General features: G+C 41.4%; 1 protein-coding gene across 2 annotated transcripts in view; it reads left to right on the forward strand.

Annotated features, from left to right (window-relative positions):
- Positions 1-23,451, forward strand: part of LOC111216827 (fibroblast growth factor 12-like) — a 65,465-nt gene extending 42,014 nt beyond the window's left edge. Inside the window, exons 1-5 of one of the 2 annotated variants that reach the window (XM_022738440.1) lie at positions 4,749-4,947; positions 15,124-15,234; positions 17,152-17,255; positions 20,719-20,917; positions 23,262-23,451. In XM_022738440.1, coding sequence (XP_022594161.1) covers positions 4,749-4,947; positions 15,124-15,234; positions 17,152-17,255; positions 20,719-20,917; positions 23,262-23,413 — 765 coding nt within the window. In that variant the 3' untranslated portion in view covers positions 23,414-23,451. Of the gene's footprint in view, positions 1-4,748; positions 4,948-15,123; positions 15,235-17,151; positions 17,256-20,718; positions 20,918-23,261 lie in introns of those variants that run through there. The other variant, XM_022738441.1, reaches the window with a different exon arrangement.
- The last annotated feature ends 937 nt before the right edge of the window (positions 23,452-24,388 follow it).

The raw sequence follows: 24,388 nt of genomic DNA on the forward strand, positions 1-24,388 counted from the left end.
CCCTATCTTTGTTAGTTTTGTTTAGTTTGTTAGTTACCATTAGTTCATAAGTGTCCACAGATCAAAAAAATCTAAAGTTTTTTTTCATAAAAGTATTCCAGGTTGTCATGTGAAGTCTATTACAGACCGTCAGGCAACTTCCTCTTCTTCACTTCTTCCAACATAAAAACTATTTTCTACTTTGGGTATGTTTGTTTTCGTTTACTGCCCAGTGATGAACTCCCAACAAATGAGTGAGTCAGCTAACTTCTTCTCTGCCTAGAGACAACAAAAAGAAAAAATCTCATTGGATAATTCCGTTTTTAGCTTAATATCTGGAGCTGCTACAGCAGCCAACCCCCTCTGTTGACCAAAACAAGCACAATGCTAGATGTCTGCCTGTCTGCTCTGCTGCCTGTTATTCTATCCAGTCTGTTTTTAATTCACAGTTAAAAACAGGGACATCTTAAAACAGCTTCTTATTGTCAGGCCTCTCTCCACCTGTCCACAGAACTCGGCTCAGTTTTGTCATCCCACCTGAGGCTGTGGCTTAGTCTCCAGCGTTCACAGTGAGATCAGATGTTAGGTGGTGAGTGAATCATTTCTGCTCTGAAACAGCAGCAGCAGTGAGAGTCAGATAGTGTTAATACCTGCAGGCTCAGAGGGTTGTATCACTCAGAGCTGATCTCAGAGCAGATCTCATGGTTATTCAGCCCTGACAACATGTTCGTGAGGTTCCTCTGCTGCTGTGAAGATGCAGCAGGCATAAAGATGGTTTTATGTAACCCTGCAGTCACAGCCTCCAACAGGAAGTGTGTGTGCAGTTCAGAAGTGTCCCTATCTAGAGACACAGAGGTCATAGGTTTTATTTTAACTTGTTTTTAACATGGTCTCTGGTTTGATGAAAAAAAATATGATGGAAACTAGAAACTAGAGGAGCTGTTATTAATGTGAACTTATCAGCTGATACGTTTTTACACAATATTCAAGGCTTGATTCTGAAACTGTTCTGCTCTCACCTGTTAGGTTTTACTAGACATGTGACTTTTTCATTTATTTTGTTTTCATGTCTTGGCATTTACAACCTGTCCCATTATTCAGACACACTGTTCAGCAACAAACTCAAAGTCCAGAATGGTACTTCTTTCTCCAACAAACAATCTATAGCTGAGTACAGACATTAATCGACAGCTGCCAGAAGGTAGACTTTGGCATCGGTTGGTTACTTATAGCATTTATGTAAATAATCTGAATCTGATGTTAGCTGAGGTCTTGGAATCAGTATTGGAAGAAGAAAGTTGGATGCATCCCTAAAGTCAATAAAAATGAGTGAGGAGAGAAAAGAGTGAAGAGATATTTGAGATTTGTCAGTATCAAAGACCTCAGGTGTCTTGGGTGGATCCGATAGCAGATCTGATCTTTATCAAGCTCAGTGGAAATGTTACTAAACCGCTGAAGGTCAGAAGTTAATAACTGATATTTATAAACCAGGTATTCACACTTAAGATATTTGCAGGTGAAATGATAAGAGGGGGTTAAATATAAGATGACATACGCATCCTTATAGTAGGTGTGGGCAGTTAACAGAAAAAGTATCAAAACCTGGGTGTTTTCACACCTACAGTTGGTTTGCTCTGGTCCGATTCAGTTGATGAATTTGTAAACTTGTAGGCTCAGTTTGCTTTCACACAGAGAGAAATTCAAGTCAACCAAATACATCATTAAAGTAAACACAGGAAGAAGGTTGCAGGAACCGTCTAGCTTAAACTTTCGAGTTCACCTGCTAGTGGGGTCAGATCGAGTTCAGAACTCTGTCACGCCAAAAAATCTTGGTGCCATTGTTTTGGTCCGCACCCGAGTGCGATTACTGTTTTCACACCTGCCCAAACAAATCGTACTGAGGTGGAAAACGAACCAGGGTTCAGTTTAACCAGACTAAAAAGCAAAGGTGTACAAACACCCTGAATCTTACTTATGACAGTTAATTCAGTTCATGCTTTCCCAATACGTGTGTTCATTTGGTCATGTGGCTCCGCCCCGTCCAACCAACGTTAGTCTGTGTTCACTCAATGTTAAGCTGGTGATATGGAAGATCTGAGCGCAAACAATAAGCCTAGGGCTGTGTCCACACTGATATCATTTAGTTTTAAAACACATAGTTCTTCCACATGACTCTGGACTTTCAGAGGCTTTCTGAAACGCTGCTGGATCTGTTTTATTTTGAAAACTCTGGGGTTGTGTTGTAGTCTGGACGGGCAGGAACAATAATGACAACTGCCTCACCTCCTGATTGGGTCTTATCAGTTGTGAATACAACACGGATAGAGTCCAAAGGTAACGCCACCAATTAGTTCAATCACATGGACACAATCACATTGTTGAATATGAAGAGCATGGCTGTCGTAATTGTGAAAATATGATATAATTGTGATATTGATTTGAAGTCAGATGTCCTCAGATCCTCAGATGTGAAGAAGCCTGTTTTTGTAAAGTCTACTTTGCTATAAATTAACCCCTGATCCTCTTTCTGGCATTGTAGTAGTTGTAGTAATGATGACTGAGATGATGATGGTTTACAGATACATAAACCAGTGGTACAGTCACTACAGCTGTAATAACAGCTGTTCCAATGGATAACCTCAACGATACTGCATCTCTTCTTCTTTGTTGTACTCCACTGGAGCAGTGGAGTGTGGGAGTGGAAATGGGGCTTGCTCATGTGCACCCAGATCCACAGCGACTGAGATTCATGAAACAGAACCTGGTGTAGAGAGGGTTTTACACATCCGATGAAAATAATCTACCTGCATATCTCTGTCTTCATTCGTGCACATGGTTTTAGTCATGAATCTACACACAGTTTTATGAATGTGGCCCCTGGGGGTTTTGCCTCAGGTGTAGTGTATTACCATTTCCCTTTGGACTGGAGGAGGACTGACCCTGACTTCGATAAAAAGTCTCAGGGCTCATAAGGATTTTATCTGGATACGAGACACTTGAAATGATTAAGTGTAAAACGCGTTTAATGAATCTTGGTATTTTATCAGCCTGAACCTGAACAGGTATGAAAGCAGCCCGCCATGCTGTGGTGTGTGAGTGCGTGTGAGGCTGATGAGTAAAGGTAGAGCGCTCTGATGTGGGAGCGAAATGAAACATCAGGCAGAATATTTTTAGGAGCTTCTTCCACACCTCCACCTCCTGTCTCTCTATCCCTCTCTCTCCCATTTTTGCCTCTATCTCGCTCTCTCTCTCTCTTTCTCTCTCTGTCACGGCTGCTCTCTTTTTCCTCCTCTCTCACGCTCTCCCCTCTCTTCTCTCTCTCAGCCTCATCACATTCAGCAGCTCTCAGGCTGAGAGGAGGAGGAGGAGGAGAGGATCAGGCAGGAGAAAACAGTAGAGTAAACTGGAGCAGTATAGCATCAGTGTGTGTGTATATGTGTGTGTGTGTGTGTGTGTGTGTGATCTGGCGGTTTATTGTCTCTTCTGGATTTTCTCGCCGTCTCTGGGATTATTGTGAACGTCGCTGGGTTTGTTGAACGTTGTCACTGTTCTCTTCCTTCAACTCTCTCTCTGATCGCTGCTGACTCTCTGAAGACCTGGAGACGTTTCTGAAAGTTGCTGATATCGAAGACGGATCAACGGGGCGACACTGTTTCCAAGAACTAAATATCCTAAGAGACGTGAAGATGCAGCGCAGGTCGTCCTTTGATTCTTCGGTTCATGAATGCATCACTGGCGCATAAATGGAGTGAATCCCAGCAGCTCTTGCAGCCATGTGCTTCCATCAGAGAGTCTGAAAACCTGCAGGGGGGGTTCGTCTTTTACATGTGCTAGATCTGAAACCAGGATCATACTTCTTCAGCTTCCAAACTCCATCAGCCGGGAACACTTACCAATTGATCAATAACTACTATGAGCAAAATTGATAATGAATTTATTCATTTGTGACTTGTTCTTCAATCCTTTATAAATGTTGTGTGTGTCAGTCGCATATCAACCTCTGTTACTGGTATGAAACCAGTGAAAACTTTTTCTCTCTTTTTGCTTGTTTGACTGAAGCTTTTGACAGAATCTCAGGATCTTCATGGAACTGTAGACGTCAGATTTTCCATTTTTATTGATTATCATGATGACACCAACATGAAGGTAAAATATAAAATTTGTGGATGTGTCCTCAGCTGAAGGAAATTTGAACATTTGTTGTGATTGACTGAATCTTCATCACCTCCTCTGGTGGAAACAGAAGTTACAGGATGTGAACGTATTAACATGTCAAACACAAACTGTTGAAGAAGTAGGAAAATATCTGTTTTTCACTGATCGTGCCTTGATGTGTGATCGTCTCAGTAGTTTGTCTGTAAAACATCTAGTTTTGAAGATGACGGTTTTCAGAGCATTCAGTGTTTTGTCTGTTGGAGAGAAATGACTCCTATAGTGAGACTAAAGTGGACAAAACATGAAACGTTATTTAAGTTGTTAACTGTTGAAAGATTCGTCAGCTCTTTTTAAAAGATGAACATGTGAAAATCAGGAGTCAGCTGCTTCTCAATGCGTATGAAAGTGTTTTGGAGCCATTTCTGATTATGGAGTGACGATAGACCAGAAGACCTTTATCAAAGCAAACATTTCACTCTGACACTCAGTGGATTCCACCAGTCACTGACTGACATGTCACATGTTTTGGACTAACACGTGAACACCGTCAGACCTGTGACACAGAGCAGGAGCAGATATTTTGTCCTTAGTGGCCCCACCGACCTCTCGGGGAGATGGCGGCGGCCATCGCCAGCTCCCTGATCCGACAGAAGCGTCAGGCCCGCGAGTCAAACAGTGACAAGGTCGCCACCAACAAGAGACGCTCGAGTCCCAGTAAAGACCCGAGGTCTCTGTGTGAGAGACACATCTTCAGCGTTTTCAGCAAAGTTCGCTTCTGCAGCGGAAAGAAAAGACCTGTACGCCGGAAACCAGGTGGGTCCACAGACTCAGGACTGTTAGACAGTCCAATACTGAACAAAGTTCTCTCCTCCTCAGTCCAGTCATCTAAATGATGTTACAAACTTACTCTGTGCTGTGTGACAGTGTTTAGCTTTAAAGCTCCCTCCAGTCTAAAGGTCTCTGTCCATGTGTCGTTTGATTATAGATCAGGTCTAGGTTCTTTATTAATACTGTGAAAGTATCAAAGCCTCAGTCCACAGAGAAATGCACACATCATGTATTCAGAAAATGAGCCTTAAAACAAAATTGGATCACTCAGAAAACAGTACAGTCAGCTCACCAACCTGTTGTTACTAGAGCTCCAGAGAGAAGCCTGAGAGAGGAGATTTAAAACTAGATTGAGATGGTTTTTGGTTCTTAAAACCACAAATATATCATCTTATGGATCATCACTTCAGATAAAACATAGAAGAGGAAAATATGGAGCTTTAAAAAGGAGGTGACTGAATCATGTTTTCCCCTCTGGGCTTACTGTAGCTACATGCTGCTGAGACCGTTCAGTTCTTCAAACCGTACAGAACCGTATACTTAACTTGCCCTGACTCGCTTTGACTCGTCTGCTGATACCTGTTGTACAGACATGCTGCCCTCGACACTTCCTGTACACGTCGCACTGTAGCTTGTACGCTGAAGATGACCAAAGAGACCAACAGGGGGTTTTGAGGATTGCAAGATTCGAACATGGACCTCACGCAGTGCTTACTGCCTTTTAGTCGAGTGTGCAACAGTATGAAATGTTGTTGGTCTGTACGTGGTCTAGCCCAAGCTTCAACCTCTGGGGCTGAAAAATGAAGGTAAAACCTGCAGTTCCTCTAATGACCACTAGAGTCTGGCTCCAACAGTGAGTCAATCCCCATAGACTCCCATGTTAAAATGTCCAACTTTACAGCAGAAATAAACATGTTTACAGCCTGGTACAAAAACAGTTTTGGTCTCTAGAGCTAATTTCCATCTTCATGACGACTGTTTATATAACTCACCTGTTTACATTTTATTAAGACTTAAAGTTATGGAGAATTGAGAACGTGGCCTCTTTGAGTGACAGGTGGGTGTGAGTATGCTTGCCACAAACTGACATGTACCAAAGTCTCAGCTCCACACACGCCTCTTTGACCATTTATAGATTAGCTGGGATTTAGGGGCGGAGGCAGGTAGTGCCAAGATGGCGACAGTGGGGCAACTCACTCTGAGCTTCAAAACCGCTCTTCAGAAATCTGTGGGTGACGTCACAGAGGCTATGTCCATCTTTATTTATATTTTATGAGATGGACTGAAATATCTCAACACCTATTGGATAAATTATCATAGTATTTAGTAGAGATATTTATGATCCCCAGAGGATGAATCCTACTTACTTTAATTATCCTCCAGCGACTTGTTAATCACCAAGAAACTTTTTATCACATAAATCACTTGAACCAGGCAGAGGATAGACCAAGCATGTAGTTAACCTGCCTTCCAATATCAAAAACACATCTTGAGGAGTTTGTAGGCACTGAGTCATCAGTCAGTCTTTAACCTCTTCACTGCAGATTCCTCCATTTTCTTCAACAATTTCAATTATTTAATGTTGGTATTAATTAAACGCCCAAACTGAACTGCCTCTGCAGTGATCATGTCAGCAGACGTTTCACTCTGGACACTTTTCCTTTCATGACATAACAGGAGAAGCTTCAGGATCCTCCTGCAGGATAATCAGATTAAAGGGGACCTGAACTCGTCCTGCTCCTCAGGAGGAGACGCTGGGTGTTGGACTGCTGGACAGACATCAACATTTACAAATTTATGAGCTGCGTCTTTCATTAGCCAACATCCCACTGCTACCTCCGCCGCTTCATGTTTTCTTGGCAATTCAACAAACAGCTTGAAGGAACTGTTACACAGAGCTCCTGCTTGATCAGCTCCTTCACAATTAACAGTCCAGAGACTTTTCACCTCCTCAACTTTACTGAGGAGTTTCTACAGTCAGTTATTAAAGAAACGTCTGCAGCTGGTGAAGTAATCGCTGAGTCACCGGGTGTGTTTAGTTCAACGTCACCATCACTGAGCCTCCTGATCATATTTGTTACTAGTAGCTGATCCTGAGGCAGTGAGGCCTTCATGCCTGTTGTGTTGACACTGGGTTCAATGGTGTAGACTGGAGGTTCCAGCAGTAAACTCTGAGCTCAGCCTGAACATGAAAACACCTCTACAGACCCTTTCATGATCAGACTTTGGTTTAATGGTGAATATTGCAGTTTGGTAGAATTCAATTAAGAATATGAGGATACTGTAAACATGTCCATAGCTGCTGAACATTGCAACACTAAAAATCTGCTACAACTTCCTGCACCACAAATACACTGGTTTTTAGGGTTTTTCTCGCCCTTGTATGGGCAAACTGCTGCCAGAGATGAATCAGAGATGAATGTGTGCTGTCATGCATCCAAATTTAAGTTTCAATATGTCATTGATTCACTTCTGATCCTCACCAACGGTTGTCACAACCAGTGAAGGGGCAGCTGTGGCTCAGGAGGTAGAGCAGTACCTCGTCCACTAATTGGAAGGTCTGTGATTCGGCTCTTCCTGTCTGTGTGTTCGAGTGTCCTTGGGCAAGATACTCAACCCCAAACTGCATCCGATGTAAAAAGTGTTGTATCTGTATGTGTATAAAGACAGTGCTGTATGAATGTGTGTGACTGAATGAATGGATGTGGCTTGTACTGCATCAATACGTCTGTGGTTGATAAGACTAGAAGTGCAGTCCTTTTACCACTCCATTATCATTGCTGGTTCATTTACTCTAAGTGCTGCAGGAGTTGACTGCTGTCACCAGCACCAGACCATCTGGTCCAGGTCTAGACCAGCAGCAAGAGACACTCAGGCTAGGAAGTACTGAGGATCAATTATAAACTGTGGATCACTGTGGAGACAACAGGAGTTTTAGTCATTTACTGAGCTTGAAGCTACAGTCACAGACATGCAGTGGCTCAATCTGACAACGCAACACCTGAATCTGGTGACTGTATGAGGATGTAAAAATACAGTTTATAGCATACTGTTTATGTTCAAAGTAAAGAGGTAATTTTTCATCCTACAACACAACCATAATAAAATCCAGTATTCAGACAACGGCCTTTTTGTCTGTGTTTAGCATCAGCAAATATACAGATCAGGTGCTAATAAAGTGAGGAGAAATTACCAGGATCATTTTAGCATAATGTTCATTTCCATATTGGTACAACAGTCATGTCACACTCACCACTCACATCCTCTGCTCAGTGATGTGTTTGACTCTCTGTTGGTTTTTCATTCTCCATTCAAACACTTTGGCTTTCATTGCGCTTTTTTTTTCAAAACTTTACAGACAAAAAAATGAAAAATGGAAGGTATGATCAAAATTTACATATGGAAATAAAAAAACTAAAGAAAAAACAAACAAAAAATAACATAAAAATTTAATTGTTTTCAAAAATGCAACTGAAACATTTAATTGAGAGGATACACTTTATAGTTTTTGGTCATTTTAAACAGTTTAGCATAAATATAAAATAAATATAGATTTAGATATATTTATATATATTAAAAAATCTTCAAGATAATAACGTTTAAAATAAAATGAATCTCTTTAAATTTACAATACAGAATGACATACAGTTAAATAAACACATTTAAATTGTGAATTTATTGTTGAAAATGACGAAATATTAAGAATAAATTTGCAGTTGTAATAGAGATGCCCAAAATCATTGAGGGGCCGGTTTCTTTTGGAAGAGGGGCCCCTGGTTCAAGTATAAAATCTTTTGTTTATCCCAAATAAAAACACATCACTCTGTGTGGCAGAGCCTCTGTCACAGGATCAGACACTGACACTGTTTCTATTGTATTTGAAAACAGAAGAGTGGAAACGGTTCTGCTGTGATAAGCTGAAACATGGGTCTGTTTTGTGAATTCGAGGCTCGGTTTTAAAGGATGTGTTATTTTCATCTGAGCTTGGTTCAGGAAGCACCATGTGATGAGGTGTTTTTTTCCCCTGCAGCCTCACAGATGTGTTAAAACTCACAGCTCATCCTCAAACAGAGACACACACATTTATAAATATAGCTTCCGCCAGAAAAATACCTCTGCATCTGGATCAGTGATTAACCCGAGTCTTAGTCACAGAGTCAGCACTTAGATCATCCTACAGTTTCTCCTCAATCTAAATGTCTCAATACTGTGACATAACATTTCTCTTTACCTTACAAAAATCACCCATCTGACCTTGACCTGTCACCTCTGTAATTAAATCTGCTCTAATCAATTTTTGTAATAACAGTGGATGAAATGATTTTGTGTAATTGTGTATCAGGTAGCTTTGTATCCACAGAGCTGTCTCCGTGTCTGCAGCTCTGAAGCTTTAAGTTTGGAGTCACAGGTTTTACATTTACTTCACCTATAAAAGAGAATTCTCAGACCATCCTAAATAAATTGCTTCAACTGGTATCGAATTGAATTAAGAAATTAATGAAGTTTTTTCAAATCAAGTTAATATGTTAGATTAACACAATTCTTGTAAGTCTGATAAACTTGATAATCGGATTGCTTTCAAATCAATGGTTTGCATTGATGCAAACTCAATTATTTGTTTTGCTCAAAATTAAATACTGGCCGGGGGGTCGTGTGGCGTAGTGGTCTAAGCAGGCGCCCCATGTGTAGAGGCTACAGTCCTTGCTGCAGTTGGCCCCGGTTTGAGTCCTGCATCGGATGGCCTTTGCTGCATGTCATTCCCCCTCTCTCTGCCTCCCCATTTCCTTTCTCTCTCTACTGCACTATCAATAAAGGCATAAAAAGCCCAAAAAATATACTTGAAAAAAAAAAAAATTAAATACTGGCCTAATAGTATAGTTTCAGGAAAAAGTAGTTTTTGTAGTAACCTTAGTGTGTCGTTTTGGTTTGTTAAATGTAATTAAATAAAATAAAATAAAAACTGTCCAAACAATTAAAAATTCAAGTTGCTGAAAAAATAACCTAGGCTCCAATCAGATGTTTTTTAGTTTTTATTATATAAATGTAAAAAAAACAAAAAAAACAAACAAAAAACATATAATATTAACTAAAGAGTCACCAACACTTTTGGAGTTATTGGGACCAAAAAGGTTATTTTGTATAACTTTGGTTTTAACAAGTTGTCAACAAAGTATTATGTATATATGCATACACATACAGCTTTATCACATTGATATGAAAATCTTTGCGATGTAGAATTAAGCATTATCACACGAGAGGTTGTGATGTATGAATATCAGCATGGCTGTGATTCAGCCATAGGTACGAGGCCACAGGCCAAGTATTGAAGACAATCAACACTGGAACACTATCCATTAAAGTTGTGTGTGATTACTTTGACGTGAGGAATTGGTTGTCATTGGTTATTTCAGTAAGATGGATATATCAGAGTCATAATTATGGCAAGCAATCAGACCAGATCTCATCCTTTTCTTTTTCTTATAAGGAAGTAGAGAGAAACTGTCCAAGAAAGAACCAGAGTACAGATGATGATGAATAGAAAATTAAATCAATTGTGACTCATATTTTTTGTTTTGGCTGAAAGCTGAAAGGAGGGAAGTTGTAAATGTGTCTCTCTGTCTCTCTGTCTGTCTGAATGTTAAGTAGCACAGCAGCCTGCTCCACATTAGTCCCTCTGTATTTGGGTCTATTTCTGCCAGAGATGAGTCCTTCTGGCCCACATTGTCAACTGGAGCATCACTTCATCACTTCAGCTTCCATCATGTTTACATCCTCAGACCTTCAGCTGAATCAGAAAGTCACAGTCGAAGAATTCAATCCCTGAGTGGCCTGTGGCTTCAGGGTTTTTGCTCAGGAGTGCTGTGAGAGGATGTAGATGGACAACATGATGCTGCAGGGGTTGAAGCACTAGGCTGAATGTGTGTGTGTGGTCACCTGAAGGGATGAGAAGGGAAGTTTTGAAGTCTGGAATTTGGATTTTCTGCTAAGCACCATCTTTGTCTGCCCATTTTATCATGTAAAAACCACAAAGTAAAACTACGATGGCTAAATCTGTCCAATCATTTTGAGCCTCTCATACAATAACACATACAGTGGGGTCAAAAAGTCAGTGTATTTTTCAGCAACAGCTGCTGGAAACAAAGATGAAAAGTGCAAAGTGGAGGATAAATCCATAGGATAACTGTGGTGTTACCCACTGTGTAGATTAAATGAGATGAGAAGAAATGAAGTGAGATGAGGTCAGGAATGAAGAACGGAAACAAAGTGACATGAGATAAGAGAGGAGGAAAGAAAAGATGACAGGAGATTAGAGAAAGTTACATGAGATAGGATGAGAGGTGAGGTGAGATAGGAGTGATGAGAATATGAGAAAGTGATATAAGAAAAAGTTAATTTGGGAAATCAGAAAACATTAGAAAAGATTAAATGAGATAAGGGAAAATAGGTTAAGAGATTAAATGAGATAAGGTGAGGAAAGATGAGATAAGATTAGAGAAGATAAGATGGTGAAGATGATAGGGTAACTTGAGAAAAATAAGATGAGGGGAGATGAGATAAAATAATATGAGATGAGTTAACAGGAGAGGAGATGACATAAAATGAGATGAAATAAATTCTTAGCAGAGGAGATAAGGTGAGTTTGGAGAGGGTGACTTAAGAGATAACATTAGAAGAGATGGTATAGAATGATAGAAGAGAAATGATGATAGGTGAGAAAAAATAGATGAAGAGGATGATGACATGATAAGGGGGTTAAAGAAGATAAGTTGATAAATGAAATGAGATAAGGTGAGGAGAGATGAGCTACAATTATATAAGATAAGACACGAGAAGATGATATAAAATGAGATAAACTGAGACAAAAGGAGATGAGCTGAGATGAAATAAGATGAGGAGAGATGAGATAGAATAATACATGAGTTAACGGGAGAGGAGATAAAATAAAATTAGAGCAGAGGAGATAAGATGAGTTTGGAAAGGGTGATTTGAGAGATGAATTAAGAAAAGATAAGGATAGATTAAATGAAAACATGAGAGGAGATAATGAGAGATAGGGGAGGAGGTGAGCTAACAGGTTAGATAAGATGCGAAGAGATCAATAAAGGAGGGGAGATTAGAATAAATAAAGTGAAGTTGGATCAAATGACATAAGATTAGAGAAGATTGGGTGAGATGAGATAAATTGAGATGATGAGAAACAATGAGATGATATATGAGGGGAGGCTATGAGATAAGGTGACGTTAGATGAGATGAATGAAAATGAAATTAGAATTCAGACAAATTGAGAAACGAAAAGATGAGACATGAGATTAGTTGAGATTAGAGATGTGATCAAATGAAATGAGAAAAAATGGATGATAAAGTGAGGGGAGAAGAGAAAGATGGGAAATGGTATTAGATAAGATAAAATTAGAATGAGGGATGAACTCTGGGACGCATCATCAGTGTTATGAACCCGAGGTCATCAGGCGTTTTGGGTCTTACAACATACGCCCTCGCCCAGGCAACCCGGCCGGGGCTGATCAGACCCCGACTTGCATCCCAGCAGCTACCCACGGATCAACCCTTTTCAACCAAGGCCACCTAGTGGCTTTCTCTGCGGCTTCACTGGCAGATTTTATAGCCCTCTTCTTTTCTGCTCCTGTGATGCCTAGCCGAGTGAGGACCTTGCAGAATGAGTACCCTGCGAATCCTCTGCAGCCGACCTCTATGGGCTCATAGAAAGTTTTCCAGCCTCTCCCCCTTGACTGCTCCACTAGTTCCTGGTACTTAGCACGTTTCCTCTCGTTGGCTTCATCTATGCGCTCTTCCCAGGGCACTGTTAATTCCAGCATGATCAGGTGTTTCGTAGCCTCAGAGGTGATGATCATGTCCGGACGGAGCAAGGTTGTTGCAATATTTTGTGGGAATATCAGCCGCTTTCCCAAATCAGCCTGCAACTGCCAATCACGGGCTGTATGGAGGAGGCCTGTTGTTTGTCTTGACCGAGGCTGTGGTTTCTCCCCAGCTTTGATGAAGGTGACTCCGTTTTTTGGTGGGCGGTGATATTTGCCGGTGTTAATGGCTGACGCTACACTCTCTGTAACTGCCATGAGCACCTGGTTGTGTCGCCAACGATAGCGGCCATCTGCCAGGGCCTTTGGGCAGCCGCTGAGGAGATGTTCCAGTGAGCCTCTTCCAGAGCAAAGCGGGCATGAGGGTGTATCACTCTTTCCCCAGACATGGAGGTTTGCTGGGCTTGGCAGGGCATCATAAACTGCCTGCACCAGGAACCGGACGCGACCAAAATACGCCTGCAAAATGTTAGACCAAGTGATCCTGTGCTGCAGGGTGCTCTCCCACCTGGTCCATGCTCCCTGCTGCCGGAGCCCTACTGCCTTGCTTACGCGCTCTTCTTCCACCCCTGCTCGGACCTCTTCCTGGAGAAGATGGTGTCTCTCCTTTCCCTAGGCATTGCTGAACCGGGTCCTTTGGAAGTAGCCCAAGCCTGCTCTGCCGGTCGCAATGTTGCCCACCAGCGCCTTCTGTCTCAGGCGTGACTCCGCCACCTCCACTTCCTTCTCTGCTCTCCATTTCCTTCCTGTCCTCACCTCAATGCCGGCCGCTGACACTTTAGCATCCCTGGAGTCCCTATACTGGAGAGCTTCCTGCGTGCGAGCCACAATGAACTCCTCCTTCAGGCCACTGAATGGTAGCTGCAAGGTGTTGCTCGTTCCATACAGGGCTGCGCTTGTTAGGCTGCGTGGAAAGCCCAGCCACTTCCGCAGAAAGCCGCTTATTTTCCTCTCCAGGGACTCGACTGTCGTCATTGGGACTGCGTAGACCAGCAGGGGCCACAAGACTCTGGGCAGGATGGAATGCTGGTAAATCCAGGCTTTGAATCGACCAGGAAGACCTGACCTGTCAACTTTGGTGAGCCATGTGCCAAGCTCTTCCACGAACTTCTGGATGGCGGAGGTGTCTTTCAGGCTTGCATCAAAGGTCTTCCCTAAGCTCTTGACTGGCTGCTCCGTGATGGATGGGATGACTGTTCCTGAGATGGCAAATCGGAATTTGTCAGTCGTCCTCCCCCTCTTCAAGACCATGGACCTTGACTTGGTGGGCTTGAAGCTCATCCTTGCCCAACTGATGAGCTTTTCAAGGCCTTGTAAGATCCACCTGCAGCCTGGGACTGATGTTGTAGTGATGGTGAGGTCATCCATGAAGGCTCTTATCGGTGGCTGTCATACTCCTGACTTGCTCAAGGGCCCTCTACATTCCACCTCAGCTGAATTGACTACCATGTTCATGGCAAGGGCGAAAAGGATAACAGAGATGGTGCAGCCTGTTATTATTCCTTTGCCAAGCCGGTGCCAGTCAGATGTTTCTGACCCAGAAGTGACCCTCAGCCTGAAATCGTTATAATAGTTCAGGATCAGATCCTTGATCTTTCTGGGAACGTGGTGGCGGTGCAGTGCTAGCTCGACCAGCTTGTGTGGTATTGAGCCATAAGCATTGGCCAAGTCCAACCACACTACAGCCAGGTCACCTCTGTTAAGTGGTAAGGTAAAATGAGGCTGGATTATATAAGAGGATGCCAAATAAAAGGACAGGAGATGAGGTGAGATGATATGAGAGATCATTTGAGATAAGATAAGAAGAGGTAAGTTGAGGTAAGAGGAGAGGAGATGAGAAAGGAGATGGTGTGCAATAAAAGTAGAGGAGATCTGATGAGAGCAGATATGATATAAAAGCAGTTTCATCAGAGAAGAAATACTAAAAACTAAATACAAAGTGTAAGATACAACATACAAGAAGTAAATATAGAAAGTGTTCTGTAATATCAAAGTGACCCACGAGTTGAACCTACATAAGAACACAGAAAAGCTCTGGAAGTGGTTTGGGGTGAGGAGGTAAAGTGTCCATTGACAGCAGCAGCAGCAGCAGATGTAGCTGCTGGAGCAGAAACTAAAACCCTGCACTTGAATAATAAATGTGAAAGTGTGTTTAGAGTGGACAGATAGTGATAATGGTTCAGTATCACTGATTCTAACTACCTGTCTTGTAAAAGCAAATGTTTGTGTGAGTGTGTGTGTGTGCGTGCGTGCATCCTGTGTTAACCTGACGTCTTAGTGTGTGTTTGCAGCATGATCCTGATGTGTGTGTTGTTGTTGTTCCAGAGCCACAGCTGAAGGGCATTGTGACACGTCTCTTCAGTGAGCAGGGTTTCTATCTGCAGATGCAGCCTGATGGAACCATCAGTGGAAACAAGGACGAGAACAGCGACTACAGTGAGTCTCTGCTGCTGCTTTTACTCCACTCTGTGAACATGCTAAAAGCCTGTGTACACGCTAACACCTTGTGTACATGCTAACAGCCTGTATACACACTAACACCCTGTGTACATGCTAACACCCTAACACCATAGCTGTGTCTCAGTTCAGGGGCCATATTCTTTGGAGGCTCCATTTGAAGACTGATAAGGTTGTCCCGTGCTGAAGGCTCACATCCCTCATTTCCCCATGCGTCCCTCATTTCCTGGACCTTTGCAGACCAAACTGTCCCAAGATTCATTGCATTCAGTATGAACCTCTTTTCAAAAAAGAGTATAGGGCGGACTATTAAATAAAACAGTGGCCGAGAATAAATATGAAATTCTCCGTGAAACAGACCATCTAATTTTGGTTTGGCTTTTGCAGTATATGCTCAAAACGCCATGCCTCTGTAAACCATGTCCATAGTGGTTCTCAAACTTTTTCACATAAAGCACCCCTAAAATGACACAAATTGGACCACGGACCCCCATCTGCTAAGATTTTTGCTTTTAAATGTTTTATCACAGTTTTAGAAAACTACATGACCAAAATATTCATACATTCCCCTCATTGTGTTACTTATGGATGAAAATAAATTGTTAGCTTTTTCGCTGGTGACCCCCAAGGAACACCCACAAGGACCCCTAACACACTGTGCTAGCACTGTAGCACCCCTCTGTACGTGCTGTGCGCATGCTAACATCCTAACACCATGTATACATGCTAACACTGTAGCAGCTTGTGTAGCATACAGCCTAATACCCTGTGTGCTTGCTAACACCCTGTGTACCTGCTAACACACTAGCACCATGTGTAGATGATTTATTTCTCTGTTCCTCTAAAATAGCTGTTACTCTCTGGTTCCACTCAACCTATACATCCCATTAGGAACCATACCTACAGTAATTTATTACGACCTGATTCAAGTGTGTGTGTTGCTAAGCATACTGTATAGAAAATCTATAGGTTACCTATATACACACAAGTTACTTTAAAATATGCTTAGCTCATATTAAGAAGCTTAGTCCTGGGAGGGAAACATATTTGACATATAAAAAGCTGTGAAATTTGTTATCATGACATGGGCCCCTGTAGTGTCTGTGTATATCATAGCAATGTGATAAATTTGAATTTAGATTAGGAACTGTAAGTTGACAATGAATGAATGTGACCTGACATTTGATACCAAGTGCTCATTTCAGTCAGGAGCAGAAAATATGGCTGTTTGATGACCAGCTGTAGATGGGGGTGGGGGGGGTGAGGTGGGGGGGGGGTCTCCTGGATCCTTCAGAGGAATTGGATGAGCTCAGGATTACAGATTCTGCTGCCTCCTTTAAATCCTCTCCTCTGGTTTGGAAAAGAGAAAAAGAGGACAAGAAGAGGAGGAGGCGATGTTTTGGATTTCCCTCACACTCTCACTCAGATCATCTCTGTCTCTGAGTTAAATAAAGGAGGATTAACAGCAGCCATCGCCACAGGCCTCTTACTCCTCCACCTCCTCCTCCTCACCCACACTGCAGCTCTCTGTCCCCGAGGATTAAATCACCTCTCATCACTTCACCCCCCCCCCCTTTTATTCAGTGTCTTTAATTCTCTCGGTTTATCTGCTGGAAGCACAGTGTCACATCCAGAAGGCTTTAACCACCGTTAAACACCAACAGGCTGAGTTTAAAGTGCTGCAGTGTGATGTTATTTTAAGCCCATGATAAATTTACTGTTGCTTTTACAATATGGCTTTTGTTTGAGTCATTTGAAGGAAAAGATTTTAACTTCTTTCACATTCATTATGCTGTAAATGAAGCTTTGTATTAAGGTGCATGTGACCTTTCTCTACATCTACAGTAACCAACACTCTCTCTCTCTCTCTTTGTGTCTATGTCTCTCGCCCTCCAGCTCTGTTTAACCTGATCCCAGTGGGTTTGAGGGTTGTGGCCATCCAGGGAGTGAAAGCTGGACTCTACGTGGCCATGAACGCAGAGGGATTCCTCTACACATCAGTAAGAAAACCCAAGTCTGAGTGCAGAACTGACTCTCTCTGACTGCTCAGGCTTGAATACACTCCAAAAAATTGACTGTTTGTTATGTAATGAATTTAAATAACATCTACTTGTTTAAAACTTTCTATGAACACCAGATAAAAATATTATTATTATTATTATTTAATTAATATTATTATATACACATATATATATATATATATATTGATCACTGTCTTGCTTTTAATTAAGGGGCTTTTACTATGAAGCAGTTTTAAAGCTTTTTCAGAAAAGGTCTTTTACTGTGAAGCAGACTGATGGAGTTTACTGTGAAGCAGACTGACTGATGGAGTTTACTATGTAGCAGATCAACAACTTTATTTTTCCAAAAAGTCCAGATGTCAAAGAGTTCAGATGATGATTAGATTTCAGAGGTGTGGTGGATGATATGATTCTACATTTTTACACTGCAGTATTATGATCCTGCTGAGCAACGTTTGCTGTTTCGTAAAAAACAAACACCACAAAGAGGCTGCAGCTCAAGCTTTAAGTTATCTCCTTATTTTCTCCATCATCACTGATCTAAGTCTACAGATGTGAAGTTACTGTCTTGCTCAAGGACACTCAGACAGAGTCACTGCTCACCTTCCTGGTAGTTATCTACCTGGTAGCAGTAAAAGAACCTGACTGAAGATATCGTAACTGCATGATCTTATCACAAAGTATTTTTGTCACATCACCTGACAGATCAAATTCTTCCCTTTGAGGAAAGATCCTGTGTTTTTGTTTTTAAGACACAAACCTTATAAAATTGATATTATGGTATAAAAAGATCAGACACTGTGTGTTAAAAAAAACTTGTTGGGCAGTTAAGAAAACAATAATAATAGTTAATGATGACAACAATGGACAGGGCAGGCTTGATCAATCTGCAGCGTTGACAGAGTGCAGCTACAGTTGTTGCATTGCTGTGTTTCCTCAGCAAGTCCATCCACCATCCATTATTCAAGTCTGCGCCTTCCATAAAACTTTAAAATGCAATTCTTCAGCTGCTGTGTGCACAGCATAAGAGAGGAGATGGAGTGATGGAGGCAGAGAGAGACGACATGGTTGAGACAGTAGATATGTGTTTTCTCTGAGTACAGTGAGCTGCACAGTTTATCTGTCAGAGGTGGAGGCTCTGTCCTGTTGAGCTGAGCATCAAAACATCATCATTTTAACAAAGATAAAATGACAGTTATCGGTTACAAATTCAATGACAACATATCCCAGGTGTAGCAAATCACCAGTCAAAGATCCAGGATTACCCTCAATGTGCAAACTTACAAAAAAAAAGTGCTGCTCCCCTTCCCACTTGACAAGATCTAGCCTTTATCAATAGTACAGACCCATGAAATTGACAGAAACTGTAGATACAACACAATAGCCTTCTGCCGTCAATAGAGAAAAAAATGAATGCAAACAGACATCAGATCCTTTATGTGACAGAATGCTGTTCTGAGATCAGAAGTAAGGACAGATATCACTTCACTTCGGTATGGTGATAACTGATATTTATTTACTTGATATCTATTTTTATCTTTAACTGAGAAAAACACTGCTTGCCTTGCTTGCCCCGATGGCACACCACTGGTTTGTGGCCATTTTTTCTTCTGATTGGTGACACTTACAGTATGTAGTTCTTATATGGAATTATAACAGAGGCTGATTTCAACTGTGTTACATATTTATGGTCTTTTGAGATGAATGCTCCTGTGCCATCAGCCTTCAGCACGAGTTGATCTTAAGATCAATAAATGAAAAGAAAACCTCATCGTATGCAGATGACACCTGCTTTATGTTCTAAACTTTCACTGCTGCATCTTTGGCAAATCAAGAGTTATCATACAAATTTAACTGCATAAAGTTGATTTCCATGTTACCCATGATCCCTCAGTGTTTTGACACATGAGTCAATATTGTCTAGTATAGGTCTTCACTTCTACTTTTTTGTTTCTGTACCTGTGCATGAGGACCAGTTCAAGTATTACTCTTACCGATACCAGGTGGAAATGTGAAGGCCAGTGATCAGACGTCATTATCCAGATACATATGAACCCAAAACCAAAAACCAGATGAAGGTGGAGTATGAGCTGTGATAAACAGAGTGAACTCCTTAAGATATGAACTCAGGTCTTCAGCTGCTGATGAAGATGGAGGGTTTCTCTTCTTCTTTGTCTGTGCAGCTACATAAAAACTTTCCAGCTTTTTTCCTCTCACAGAGCCGAGCTCCTTTGCTCAGACAGTTGAAAGTAAAGTTGTGGTGTGTGAGGCTCTGCTGTCTAAACACTGTTTATTTGAATTACAGTGTCTTGATATGTGATGCAGGCAGCCTGCTGAGAGGGGAATAAAAACAGCTTTCATCTTCTATTACCTGTTTCCTCAACCCTCCTCTCGTCCACCCTTTCCTTCTTTCTCCCCTCTCTCCTCTTCTTCGTCTACTTCTATTGGTTTGTGTGTCGTCATCAGTAATTATGTGTTTTTTCAGTTCAGTACTTTTTGCACAATCCTGCTGACAGACAAACAAACCAAAAGACCAGTGGTGGCAACCACTGTAATGCACCGGTGTCCAGTAGCTGTCAGGGGCCATTCACACTTTTGTGTTCCAAAACTGCATGTTTTATTAAAAAGACATATTGTTTCTACCCACCACTAATTTAATTTTGTTATTTACTTCTTAAAGTTATGAAGTAAGGTCTGCTGGGTCCCTTTCATTTGTGATAAGTTGTGTGTTTTCCTCAGCAAATAGATGATTCAGTTAGCAGCGTAATGTTTAAGTGTGATCAAAGACAGTGACAGCAACTTTGTTTTCAGCAAAAGAATTCATGTTTTAATATGGTCATTAATCAACACAATCCACAACTATTTTGACAATTGCCCTGCTAAGAAGGTTATGTTTTCACATGTGTTTGTTTGTTTGTTTGCTTGTTTGTTTGCCACAATGTTGTTACATTATCAGACAGTTTGAATTGAACAGACACCAGCTAATACTCTTCAGGTCAGCACCAATAGAAACATGAAATTGATGATAAAATACAAATGGAACTACGTGGTCTCTTTGATTGTCATAGTTGAGGAAGTGAAGTGGACGGAGGCCTGGAAGGACAAACTGAGGGACAGTTTGTAAAGGGAGAACTGCCTCCCCCTCCTAACTACGGGTGTTCAGTGTTAGAACAGGTGTTTGCTTTGTGTGTTTGTTCTGCTCTGATTGACTCTCTGCTCCTCCTCGACCACCTGTTTTATCTGGAGGACACACACACACACACACCAACATACACACCTCTTATATCTGGAGGGAGGTACAACATGTTAAACTGGGACTTTAAACTGTCCCAGCAGAGTCAGGTCATCAGTGCAGAGACACGATGAAGATGACTACAATCATGTAAATCATCTGATTTAGACATTCTGTTTTCTCTGTGTGCGTGTGTTTGTTGCATGTCAGGATGTGTTCACAGCAGAGTGTAAGTTTAAGGAGTCTGTGTTTGAGAACTACTACGTCATCTACTCGTCCACGCTGTACCGGCAGCATGAGTCTGGCCGGGCCTGGTTCCTGGGCCTCAACAAGGACGGAGTCATCATGAAGGGAAACCGAGTGAAGAAAACTAAACCCTGCTCACACTTCGTCCCCAGACCCATCGAAGGTGAGACCATCACACTTGTGCACCCCTGCTCCTCCAGATTCAGGTGTTTCAGTTTCAGCACAAAGAGGGGTCAGGTCTTGATCTGGTTTTTCTTTTACATTTATGGAAATAAAATTTAGCATTTAAGATAAGAAATTTTCTTTTTTTTCCATAAGAGATAACACTTCTATCTGAACCTGCCCTTCACACATATTCATTAACCTAAAATAATTAAGTAATAATAATTCTGTAACAACGTCACAGAAAAATGTCATTTTAAAAAAATATTTCTTTAAAAATTGGTTCGTTGGAGAAATTATTACATCATCTACACAAAATATACTGATGTTTTGGTGGAGAGAGGTGGTACCATATAAACTATACTTCTAGTAGAGTTTTAATCCTTTATATTTAAAATCAGTTAAAACAGTTTCTGTCTCAAACACTGACAGTACTTCAGACAAATCACGACATATAATGATTGCATCAATCTTCTGCAGGTACACAATACTTCATACCACCTCACGTTTATAAAATGCATTTAACTCCAGACACAGCCGTTGTCAGTTGCAGCCTCTCGAGCTCTTTTAGCATTAGTGGTTCAGCTCCATCAGTAAAAACATGTCACATACTGATTTCCACAGTCTGTGTTTGGAGAATGAAACTATCCTCGTCAGCATCAGGTCATTTCTGTTGAGACACGGTTGGTCATAAGTTTTAGAACACCAACTGAACATTTTTCCAGTTGTTATTGAAATGTACACAGGTTAATGTCTCAGTAAACAAGTACACAGGTTAAAACAAGGAGTCCTTGAATCTTCTTGTTGAACTCCTCCGGCAGCTGAACTTACTCTGACGTTCTCTCTACAATGGAAATTAAAGATTATTCAGTTCATCCCAAAGCAGCTCCATGTACTTCAGGTCTGGAGACTGTGCTGGCCTTCAGTATGTGAAGCCTCTGTCTTGTTCTGGCCCTGATCAACCAGTCTGTCATAATTTACTTATTTAATTTGCCTCCACTGCTGTAGACAAGCAGTAAGTTAATTCATTACTTGATCCCTGAAAAGTTTATATCTCTAAAATCCTGAACTCATAGTGGAGCTGAACTAAATCAGCTGACCACAGGGGGTCCGGTGACAGCTTGTTAGTTAAAGGACACAACATGTCAGTGAGACAGGTTACAGGGTCAGGAGCTCAGAGGAAGTGGAGGTGGAGGTGAAGGTTGGGGCAGAGGTTGTCCTGCAGGAACTCCCTCTGAGTCTGAGGACAAGGTGAAGCTCTAATATCACACATGGAGGTTTAATAGGAAATGTGAAGCTCTGTCTCTGCTTTCAGCTGCTCTGTCTGTCCTCCAACCCCCCCCCCCATCTTCATTTGTCAACTATCACCTTCCACCTCTCCCTCTGTCCATCTTCTCCTCTTCCTCTCCAGAACACGTCCTTCAGGTTAGACCCATCACACTCCTCCCATCTTTATTTTTCCCTCCTTTTCTCCCCCTCTACCCCTTCCTCACCCCTCAACTCTGTTCTCCTTTTAACTCCCTCCTTCCCTTTCCTTGTCCCTCCTGTATATCACATACCTGCACATATTTGTATATCTCATACATGTGCATACACAACTGTATATTAGATATGGAGGACTGAAACTGCCAAAATCAAAAATAAATGACTTTAATATGCCATTTAAGTAATAAATTGTGACATAAACTGATAAATCTTTTTGCTTCTGGATTTATTTACCTTTGTAGGCCTATTATTTAACTTCACTTTTTAAGTTTAATTTCTTTATTTACTTTCCCATTTAAATTTCTTTTTTTTTATTTGTTATTTATTGTTTTCCCCTTGCACCCCCTATTATTTCCCAGAAACCTATTTATTTTTGTATTTTCATTTTGCATTTCTTAAAGCATTTCTGCTTCATTAAGCAAATTAGGGTGCTGTCATTCACTGACATATTAAATATTAATATATTTTACACACCTGTACATTCATTTTTGTAAATAACATATTATTGTGTTACACATACATACACTCATATCACCTACCTGTGCATTTCTTTACATCCTGTCCATTCATATTACCAATACTCATCTATGCAACTTAACATATACAAGGCATCCGTTACAGTATGTGCTACTACCAGTATAGAGCATGTACCAGGCCATATATATTCACAGTTATATTCTGCTCTTTGTTTTTGTTTAATTCAGTTCCTACTTAATGATTTCTGCCGATTATTACTGATGTTTCCTGTCGTTTTATTTTGACCTCTCTGACTGTTCGTACGTGCTGTTTTCAGTGACAACACAATATCCCACTGTGGTTAATAACATATGCTTTTTCTCCCCCCTTCCTCCCCCCTGCAGTCTGTATGTATAAGGAGCCGTCGCTGCACGAGCTCGAGGAGAAGCTGCAGAAATCCTCGCGGAGCCCGACGATGAACAGCGAGGAGCGGGGAGGGAGCCTGGAGGGTCAGCAGCAGCAGCAGGAGGACTCCACAGTGCAGGACGGGTCATAGCCTGCAGCGCCCCCCACAGGAGGAGGAGGAGGAGGAGGAGGAGGAGGAGGCGAACTCCCATTTTAACACTCCCTCTGTTCAGCAACAACAGCAACTACAACCACACCAACTACAACAACCGCCACGACGACGACGACGACGGCGACAACAACGAAAACAACGAAAAAAAGAAGCTTAAAAAAAAAAAAAAAAAAAAAAAACGGGAAAAAATCTTCTTGCTTGTGATGAAATATTTTAAATCAAAAGGGGGAGGGGCTTGTTTGAAAACGAGAAAAATCAGGACGTTGATGATGATGATTTACATTTTATGCAAAAAGCCCTGCTGAAACGGTGCCAGGAGGCTAGCACACCTACTCTTCATTGCCACATTGTAATCATCATCATCACCACCATCATCATTTCTGTCACTATGATGATAAAATGTTTTCCGAGTCGAGCGAGCGCTGAGAACTCCAAAGCTTTAAGCCATGTAGAATCTTCACTTCCTTTCATTTCTTACTTAATGAATGCAAAAACTTTCGCACTTTCGACACGTTGCGCTTCTTCTTCCTCTTCTTTTCCGTGTTCTGTCCGATCAGAAAGATGAGATTTTTCTGTTGTGTGTTCTTCAGCTGCCACATCCTGTTTTTTTTTTGTCTTTTTGTTCTGTTTTCTTGGGTCGGGGAGTTGCGAGTTTTGTTGCAGACACTGCCGATAACAAGGGTCAGAGGGGAATGAGCACTGAAAGACTTCCTGCTCTATTTCCTGTGGAGGTAGGTCATGTGATCTGGTTCATGATAGCAGATCCAGATACAGATTTCTGACAGTTTGTGGAGAGCACTGGTGTTTTACTAGAGATCACATGACCTTCACGGTCCTGCAGATCATTTTACCAGACCTCCCATCAGTTTTCACAAATAATTTCATTCCCTCCAAGCAGCAGCTGTTTTCACTTCCTGTCTGTGAATGTCTATGAAATCAGCTGCAGAGAGATGA

Source organism: Seriola dumerili, unplaced genomic scaffold (assembly GCF_002260705.1).
Source record: "Seriola dumerili isolate Sdu_G_001 unplaced genomic scaffold, Sdu_1.0 BDQW01000036.1, whole genome shotgun sequence".
NCBI classification, from domain to species: Eukaryota; Metazoa; Chordata; class Actinopteri; order Carangiformes; family Carangidae; genus Seriola; species Seriola dumerili.